Source organism: Chrysochloris asiatica, unplaced genomic scaffold, assembly GCF_000296735.1.
Source record: "Chrysochloris asiatica unplaced genomic scaffold, ChrAsi1.0 scaffold00014, whole genome shotgun sequence".
Taxonomy (NCBI): Eukaryota; Metazoa; Chordata; class Mammalia; order Afrosoricida; family Chrysochloridae; genus Chrysochloris; species Chrysochloris asiatica.
In genome coordinates this window covers 9072931-9082890 of record NW_006408532.1, presented here as the reverse complement: position 1 = coordinate 9082890, position 9960 = coordinate 9072931, and the positions used below count along the sequence as shown (strand labels likewise).

General features: G+C 44.9%; 1 protein-coding gene across 1 annotated transcript; it reads left to right on the top strand.

Annotated features, from left to right (window-relative positions):
* The first annotated feature begins 3323 nt into the window (after nucleotides 1-3323).
* TOR1A (torsin family 1, member A (torsin A)) lies at nucleotides 3324-9960 on the top strand. The gene is made up of 5 exons (XM_006834866.1): nucleotides 3324-3569; nucleotides 4252-4517; nucleotides 6733-6908; nucleotides 7007-7134; nucleotides 9710-9960. The coding sequence occupies exons 1-5, from the start codon at nucleotides 3389-3391 to the stop codon at nucleotides 9958-9960; spliced, it is 1002 nt and encodes a 333-aa protein (XP_006834929.1). The 5' UTR covers nucleotides 3324-3388.

The window sequence follows — 9960 nt, the reverse complement described above, 5'->3', positions numbered from 1 at the left end:
TCCAAGAGTTGACAGAATACCAACTGAGATGCTTCAACAAAAAAATGCAACTCTAGAAGTGCTCACTCACCTATGCCGAGAAATTTGGAAGATAGCTATTGACCAACCAATTGGAAGAGATTCATGTTTTTGCCCATTCCAAAGACAGGTGATCCATCAGAATGTGGAAATTATCAAACAATACCCTTAATATCATCTGTAGCAGCACATCAACAGGGAATTACTAGAAATTCAAGTTGGATACAGAAGAGGACTTAGAATGAAGGGTATCAATGCTGATATCAGATGGATCTTGGCTGAAAACAAATAATAACAAAGATAATTACCTGTGTTTTATTAACTATGCAAAGACTATGTGAATCATAACAGATAATAGATAACATTAAGAACGGGAATTTCAGAACACTTCATTGTGCTCTAGCAGAACCTGCATATAGGCTAGAGGCAGGTCACTCAACTAGAACTAGGGGATTTCCTGTGGTTTAAAATCAGGAAAGGTGTACATAAGTTTGTATCCTTTCATCATACTTAATCAATTTGTATGCTGATAAAATCATCTGAGAAGCTGGAGTCTGAAGAAGAACATGGCATTAAGATCGGAGAAAGACCCATTAACAACCTACCAAACGCAGATGACACAGCCTTTCTTGCTGAAAGTAAACAACTTGAAGCACTTACTGAGGAAGATCAAAGACCACAGTATAGGTTACAGCTCAACACAGTTAAAACAAAAATCCTCACAACTGGGCCAATAAGCAACATTACAATAAATGCAGACAAGATTGAACTTGTCAAGGATTTCATTTTACTTGGATCCAAATTCAATGCTCATGGAAGCAGCAGTCAGGAAATTAGAAGATCTAGTACACTGCTGCAAAAGATCTCTCAGTCTTAAAAAACAAAGATGTCAGTTTGAGGATTAAGGTGTACGGTGTGAGCATGCGGCGTGTCTGTCATTTTGTACTGTGGTGGCTTTTATGTTGCTGTGATGCTAGAAGCTATGGCACTGGTAATTTAAAATGCCAGCAGGGTTACCCATGGAGGGCAGGTTTCAGCAGTTTCTAGACTAAGACAGACTAGGAAGAAGAAGAGGAAGACCACTTCTGAATGGTTAGTCATTGAAAACCTTATGAATAGCAGTGAGACCTTGTCAGATACAGTGCTGTAAGATGAGCCTCTTAGGTGGAGAGGCACTTAACATATGCCTGGGGAAGAGCTGCCTCCTCAAAGTAGTTGTTAGTGCCATCTAGTCGGTTCTGACTCTTAGCAACCCTGTTTATGTAGGGTTTCCGAGAGTGGCTGGTGAATTTGAACCACCGACCTTGCAGTTTAGCAATTTGGTGTCTATCCTACAGTGTCACACAAGGGCTCCCATCAAAGTAGAGTTGACCATAATGATGTTTGGAACCTTCATTTGCTGATGGGGCACAACTCAAAATGAGAAGAAACAGCTGCAAACATCCATTAATAATTGGAACGTGCAATGTACAAAATATTAATCTAGGAAAATTTTACGTTGTCAAAAATGAAACGGAATAAATAAAGCTCTACGTGCTATACATTGTTGTTGTTGTTAAATGCTGCTGAGTAAGTTGGTGGGCTTGAACCACTAACCTTGTGGTCTAGTGCTTATCCCATAGCACCACACTAAGGGTGCATATATCTGTTCGTGTCTTGGCTCTTATTTCTTGAGGATATATACCAAGTAGAGAGATTGCTGGGTTGTACAGTATTTCTGTTCCCAAGTTTTTGAGTAGGTGCTATACAGTTTTCTGTGACTGCACCATTTTATAGTCCCACAAGCAGTTTAGGAGGGTCCCAGTCTCTCCACACCCTCAAAAACAGAATTTGTTGCTTTCTGTTATTTTAAACTTTATGTTAATGTTAGGGTAAAATGATCTCTCATTGTTGTTTTGATTTGCATCCTAGTGTGGTGCTGTGGGTTAATGCGCTGGACTGCAAGGTTGGTTTGAACTGCAAGGTCAGTGGTTCAAGCTCACTAACTGCTCCTTGGAAACCCTATACAGGGTTGCAATGAGTCAGAACCGACTCCACGGCACTTAATAACATCAGGAGAGACCAGTCTCTGGAGAATATCATGCTTACTAAAGTAGAGGCCATGAAAAAGAGAACACCCTCAGAGATGGAGTGACATAATTATGAGGATAGTACACAACTGAGCATTGTTTCATGCTGTTGTACTATGAGTCAGAGCTGATTCAACAGCACCTAACAACAGAATATTCCCTAGCACTCAAGAAAGCTGTATGAAATGTGGACTTTTGTCACTTTTAAGTATCAGTGTCGTTAAGTGCCTTTGGTTCTGACTTATAGCCTCTCTGCAGAAGCAGAAAGCATCTTTCTCTAGTTGAGCAGATGGGGGGTTTCAACCACCAACTCTGTGGTTAGCAGTCCAGTGGTTATTCTACAGAGCAACCAGGCTCCCTAATGTATCAGTATTGGTTCATGTAGCATTAAGCACCGGACTGCAAAACCACAAGCCATCTGTCGCTTCACCAGAGAAAGATGAAGCTTTCTGCTCCCGCAAAGATTTATAGTCTCTGAAACTCTATGAGTTGGAAGAAGGCACCTAACAACAATGTAAGGTGCTAATGGTGTTGTAATGCCTACTCAGTTCCGAGTCAGAGAACTTGTATAGTTTCTGCCGCGTCAAATCTTTGCCAGGGAAAGAAAGGCTCATCTTTCACTGTTCCAGGGGCTGGTAGAGTTGAACTGCTGATCTTGTGGGCTGCTAGCCCAATGGGTAACGACTATGTTATCAGGGCTCCTTAAGATGTTAATGTTGTTGTTTTTGTTAAGTGCATCCAGTCGGTTGCGACTCATGCTGTCAAGTGCAGTCCAGAGGATTCCGACTCAGTGACCCTTTATAGGGTTTCCCAGGAGCAGCTGGTGAGCTTGAACAGCCAATCTTGCAGTTCAAACAGCTTTGCGGTCTGCGCACTAACCCATAGCGCTACAACTGGACTCCTTGCGACTCATAGCGACCCCGTTATAGGGTTTCCTAGGAGGCTAGTGGGTTTGAACCGTTAATCTTGAGGTCCCGTATTTATCCTACAGCACCACTCCAGGACTTCAAGATGAAAATAGAGGAGGATATATGGGGACTCCATACTAACCAATTTTTCTGTAAATCTGAGATAAAGTATTATGTAAAAGAGAAAAAAAGTAAAGTAGCCGCCGAAGGCCAGCCGCCGAGCCTTCCGGAAGCAGGACAGTGATCTGTCCCTCACAGAGACAGCTGCGCCCCAGTTGGGAGGAGACTCGTCCCGCTCAAAGATGGAGGCGGAGGCGCGGAGGAACCGGAAGTCGGGCGGCCGCGCTTTACGGCGGTATAGCAAGGGCTCGGCAGAGCGGCGCGGCTCCGGGCATGAAGCTGGGCCGGGCCGCGCTGGGCCTGCTGCTCCTGGCGCCGTTGGCGGTGCGGGCGGTGGAGCCCATCAGCCTGGGACTGGCCCTGGCCGGCGTCCTTACCGGATACATCTCCTACCCGCGCCTGTACTGCCTCTTCGCCGAGTGTTGTGGCCAAAAGCGGAGTCTCAGCCGGGAAGGTAGGGCCGGGGCAGATGCTGGAGGCGGGCAAGGACTCTAGGGAGGTGGGGTGGGGTAGAAACCCGGGCAGAACCGAGGCGTGCCTGGGCAGGGGCACAGGGAAAGACCACCCCGCGGCTCGAACTCAGTAATCCGAGTGGCCCAGGGTGTAGGTTGTGACCTGGCTCCGTGACTACAGTGGCAGACAGGACTTTGGCCCCTGAGATTGGAGCTGCACTTTGGGATGCTTCACACAGAAAAAAAATTACGGGTATGGACCCCGTTTCTAACTTCCTCTAAAGAGTTTTGCTTCCATCCTAGCTGGGGACAGGAAGGATGGTGGTGACTCTTCCGGAGTGAATCCGCAGTGCCTGAACAGTCCTTTTCTTGTCTCGTCTTGGGGTGGGAGCAAGGGTTAGGGGTGCAAACAGGTGGCAAAAGTAGTAAAGCCAAAAACCTTTCAGCCTCCCAGTAGGAAGGCTCCAGCCTTGGGGTGTTATTAGGCAGCGCTAGTAAAGGAAGGACTAACTGAACCTACCGTTCACCTTTGGGACAAGTATTTAGAGTCCACTGTATTTAAACCTTTCCCAAGATGCTTGAAGTGCTTACCTGGCCTTGCTGGTTTTCACGTGGGCCTGTAAATGTTACTAAAGTTTGCCCGATGCTTCTTCCCTTGCTTCTTACTGGCTTTGTTTTTCCCAGCGCTGCAGAAGGATCTGGACAGCAAACTCTTTGGACAACATCTTGCAAAGAAAGTCATCTTAAATGCTGTGTTTGGCTTCATAAGCAACCCCAAGCCCAAGAAACCGCTCACCCTCTCTCTGCATGGATGGACTGGCACCGGCAAAAATTTTGTCAGCAAAATCATCGCAGAGAATATTTATGAGGGTGGTGTGAACAGTAACTATGTCCACCTGTTTGTGGCCACACTGCACTTTCCACATGCTTCGAACATTACTTTGTATAAGGCAAGGGCAGAATTTTGGAATCCTTCCTGGATGATGTTGGGTTTGGGGTTTCTTTGTTGTGGAATGGAATTTGAAATTCATGAATCCTGAAAGTGGGCTTTTTAGAAAGATCTGGAGTGTTTGAGATGCTATTAACAATTATACTATCAAATCTTTGTGGTGATTTCTGGAAACGGCCAGTGATGGCTGGTTAAGTTAGTGGAATCATAGAATTTTAGAGACAGACATAATCAGATCCAATTTAAAGGTCATCAAATCTAATTCATTTTATAAATGAGGAAATGTTCTAGAGAGACCTCTATTTGTTTTAATTTCTGTTGCAAATTGGCTTTACACTTTAACCCATTAACACGCTGGGCTTTGACGGCAAACACACCTGGGTTTGAGTCCTCACTCTTCATGACACCAGCTGTGTAGTCTTGAGGAAGTTGCCTCACTTCTCAGCTCTTAAATGGTGACTGTAAGATTCAATTAGTTCTGTATGTAAATCTTTAAAGGATCAGAAAGCCTCATCTTTCTCCCAGCTGGTAGTTTTGAACTGCCAACCTTGAGGTTAGCAGTCCGACTCACAACCACTACACTACAAGAGCTCCTTGTCCTATAGTAGAGGTAGGTTCTCCATTATTGCTTGTAAGTACAGGCAGCGGACTGGGAAAAGCTTGACTGTTGGAACCTAACAGATCTGTAGTGAACTCTAGTAAATGGTTACTTGCTTGTGGCCTTAGACAAGCCACTAAAGCTCTCAAGTTCTCCGTAAACAGAGACGAGTCCATTCTTACAGAGCAATTCCTGTTTAGATTACCTACATACAAGGAACATAGTAACCATGATCATAGTAACAAAGTAAAAAAGTAATAGTCAAGACCTACAATGTAACTTCTATTTTTCCTTAGAAAATCAATCCAAAAAACCCAAACCCACTGCTACTGAGAGGATTCCAACTCAGACCTAGAAAAGAGTATAAGTGCTCTACAGGGTTTCAGAGTCTGTAATTCTTTATAGAAGCAGACAGCCTCATTTGTTTCCCTTTGAGCAGCTAGTGGGTTTGAATCCCCATCCTGTGGTTAACACTTGTACCACCAAAGCTCCTTCAGGAAACAAGTAGCTAATTTTTCCATGTCACCAGTAAGAGAGAAGCAAAACCCAAACTAGGAAAACCGTATTCAGAACCACAGCGCAACTTTCTGATTAAACAGCTTAAAACGCCTCTTAATCTTGACAGTTTAGTACTTATAAGAACTACTTAAACACATGTCTATTTAGCCACTGTTCTAGAAACTCAAGTGCTACCTCACCAAACTTAGTGCAGAGTTCATGTGTGTGTTCAAGTTCAGTTACCTACTTGAAGTGAGCCTGCATCCCTGTTTCACCAGCTGAAGGTTAAGTGACTTCTCTAGGCTGTTCTTAGAATTGAATGAGAAAATAGCTCACTTGGTCTCTGCCTTCTGAGAAGGCTGGTGTACATGGAATAGATATTCATGTCACCATTTTGATGACAAGTACCAACTCACAGATAGAGCGTCCACCTCATCCCACAGCATAACAATCATTGTATTGTTAAGTGCATTCGAGTTGGTTCTAACTCATAGGGACTCTATATAGGGTTTCCGAGGAGCGGCTGGTGAATTTGAACTACTGACCTTGTGGTACAAACCGGCCTTTTGGTCCAGTGTGTTAGCCCACAGTGCCACACTAGGACTTCTGTCAAATGTGGAGTTTTGGAATCAGGCCAAGCTGGGCTTGGATCCCAGTTCATCCACATACTGTGTGATCTTGGGCAAGTTAAGCTTTCTGTGCCTCATTTTCCTCATCTATAAAGTGGGTGTGGTAGTATAGTGGTTATGAATTGGGCTGCGAACCTCAAGGTTGGCAGTTCGAAACTACCAGCCATTCCATGGGAGAAAGATGAGGCTTTCTGCTCTCGTAAAGATTCACAGCCTTGGAAACCCTATACAGGGTCGCTATGAGTTGGAACCAACTCCACAGCACATAACAACAACAACATAAAGTGGGTCTGACATTGACTACCACCCAGGACTCTTGTGAGGAACAAAAGAGCTCATGCTTGCAAAGTTCTTGGCACAGTGCTGAGCACACAGTAAGTAATGTAGCCATTGTGTTAGTGGTAAAAGGAGGTGTGTTTGTAATGGTCATACTTAATGTTTGATTCCTCTTGGTAAGAACTGTGTACTGGCTTTTTCCCCTTGAAATTCAGGATCAGTTACAGCTGTGGATTCGAGGCAACGTGAGTGCCTGTGCGGGCTCCATCTTCATATTTGATGAAATGGATAAAATGCACGCGGGCCTCATAGATGCCATCAAGCCTTTCTTAGACTATTATGACCTGGTGGATGGGGTCTCATACCAGAAAGCCATCTTCATATTTCTCAGGTAAGGTCAGACCTGGGGACTGAACCGAAGAACTAGAAGCCTAAGCTTGTGGGTTTCAGGAGAAACCGCCGTTCTTATTCATTAGAATTATTTTGCAGCAATGCCGGAGCAGAAAGAATCACTGATGTGGCTTTAGATTTCTGGAGAAGTGGAAAGCAGAGGGAAGAAATCAAACTCAAAGACATGGAACATGCCTTGTCTGTGTCAGTCTTCAATAACAAGAACAGTAAGTAGGACCATGGGTTAATTACCTCATCTTGTTCATAATCCAGTGTCCTTAAGTCTTAAAACATGGGCAGTCCCGTCATCTGGGGAGCTGGTTAGAAAGGCAAATTCTCAGTCCATCCTCACCTGCTGAATCCCCATTTCTCAGGGAATTTGTGTGGTAACCAACTCTAGATGACTTGAATAGACACTAAAGTGTAGAAGCCCTATTTCAAAGCTTGAAAATTAGTACCCCCATTTTCTTCAGGTCAGTCATATAAGGTGACTGAGTAAGGAAGCCTGCTGTGGGGGCTTCTGGGGAAGAGATCACCTGTTAGGGCTCTCCCTGCCTTTGCATTGTCATAGAATGCTATGGTTCTGGATCCAAGAATAATAGCCAAACATTGACTGGGTTCCGGGCACTGTATGATACACTTTCTGATAAGAGACCCCATCCACCAGGTCTCAGGGCAGGTGAGGCCATGTTTCTAGAAGCTACTTTTGAGGAGGTCACAAAGGAAAGGAATTTAAAAGTACATACTTCACTATCCGGCAGGCTTAGCTCTGACTCTTAACTGTATACTGTCTGTGGCCTCAGATAGATGTCTCAATTTCCTATTGACTTCCTCAACAAAAAGCTAAGGAGTGCCCAGTGTAGTACCGCAGGAGAGTAATGTTGGCAGAACGGGGTGGAAGTGGGGAAGGAGACATGGTTAGGCTCTGGGTGGACCCTGAAGGACTATGTGTGGGAATGGGGAAGAGGAGCAGTTGGTGGAGTGGTGCTTCCATTTGCGGAGGCTATAGGAGGAGCTGGTGCGGGGAAGGGCAGGGGGTCAGGCTGCAACAGTCACTGTGTGGTGATGTACGAAGTTTGAGGCATGCAAGGATACTGAACAGGCAGTTCAGGCTGAAGGGTGCCAATTTGGGAGTCTTCAGGAGATGGTTTTGAAACCCTGCATAAGATCATGTGTTCTCCCAAAGTGCTTTTCCTGGTCTTTGCATGGTCAGCTCCTTTTCAATCTTTGCTCAGTGTACCTGATCATCCTCAGCTAAAATAGCCTTCTGCCCTTCTTGCCTAATTACCCTGTCTCCTGTTTCTGCTTTCTATTATTCATAAGTCCTAGCACTATTTCACATAAACTATGAAATGGTTTATTTGCTAATTTGTCAGGTGTCTCCCCAACTAGATCATAAACTCCATGAGGGCATGTTTGTCCATCTCTGTGCCCCATTTCTAGAACCCTGGTAGCATAGTGGTTATACATTGGGCTGCTAACTGTAGGGTCAGCAGTTCAAATCTACCAGCGGCTCTGCGGGAGAAAGGAGGGGCTTTCTGCTCCCATAAAGATTTACAGCCTTGAAAACCCTATACAGGGTCCTTATGAGTCAAAATTGACTTGATGGCACACCACCACCAGGGCATTCCTGGCACAGAGGATGCCTTTAAGAAATGAGGTATCTGAGTGGACCCACAAGAAATGGGAGTTCTCTTACTTGTCTCTACTGTTCAGTGGTTATTTGTTCATTTCCTTGTCACTCAAATCAAGTATTTATTGAGTATCAATGCTATTAAGTGCCCTCAGTCTTTAAGAAGCTTATCTTATGGAGTCCTGGTGTGATGCTGTAAGATAAGCACGGGACTGCAAGATTTGTTTGCACCATAAGGTCGGTGGTTCTAACTCACCAGCTACTCCTCAGAAATCCTATACAGGGTGGAACCAACTCGCCAGCACTTAACAACAAGGAGCTTATGTTAGGGAGCTGAGTCACAAGAATTAAACAACAAAGTGGAAGGGAAAAGGTTCACATGAAGCAGTGCCCTGGGGTGGTAGGTGTCCATTGGGTGCTGTGCAGTCTCAAAGAGGGTCAAGAGGTCCAGGAACCAGGTGAGGGGACATGACAGGGTAGGTGCAGAGCTGGTGCTCACCCAGGGGAGAAGACACACATGGCAAAGGCCTTATCATACCCTTATGGTAGTAAAAGAGCATTGCTTTCATGGTTTTACTCCTCAACATGCTTTGCACAGTTTGGAGGCTCGGACCATGACTGGTTTCCACCCAGTTCTCAAAGTCCAGAGAGAGTTGCAAGTTAGTTTTAGAGTAAAGACAAGTGACTGATAGTCCTTCCATGGAAACTTTCTTTGAAACGTGGTCAGCCTAGTTCTTTTCCCACCCTGCCTCTGTGCTTGTCCCTGACCCCAGGCATATATTACATCTGGGGAGGCCTTCCTGGAATTAGAGTAAGCTAGAGGTCTCTGTTCCATTCCATCCCTTTATAGACATTATCACAAACTGTATGTGCTTAATTGTTAAGTGCTGTCTAGTCAATCCCGACTCATAGCGACCCTGTATAGGGTTTCCGTGGAGCGGGTGGTGAGCTTGAACCGCTGACCTTGCAGTTCAAGTGGCTTTGCAGTCTGGCGCATTAACTCACAGCGCCACACCAGGACTCCTGCTTTATAGTGAGCTCCATTATCCTCACAGTGTAGCGTCTGGCACCTAGTTGGCACTGAGTAGGTATGGATGTACTGGATGGATGTGACAGTGAGTAGATGGAAGAGATGAACAGATGAATAAACATCTTTTTCTTTTTCCCAGGTGGCTTCTGGCACAGCAGCTTAATTGACCGAAATCTCATCGATTATTTTGTTCCATTCCTCCCCCTGGAATACAAACACCTAAAAATGTGCATCCGTGTGGAAATGCTGTCCCGAGGTTATGAAATTGATGAGGACATTGTGACCAGAGTGGCTGAGGAGATGACATTTTTCCCTAAAGAGGAGAGAGTTTTCTCAGATAAAGGCTGCAAAACTGTGTATACCAAGTTAGATTATTATTACGATGACTAA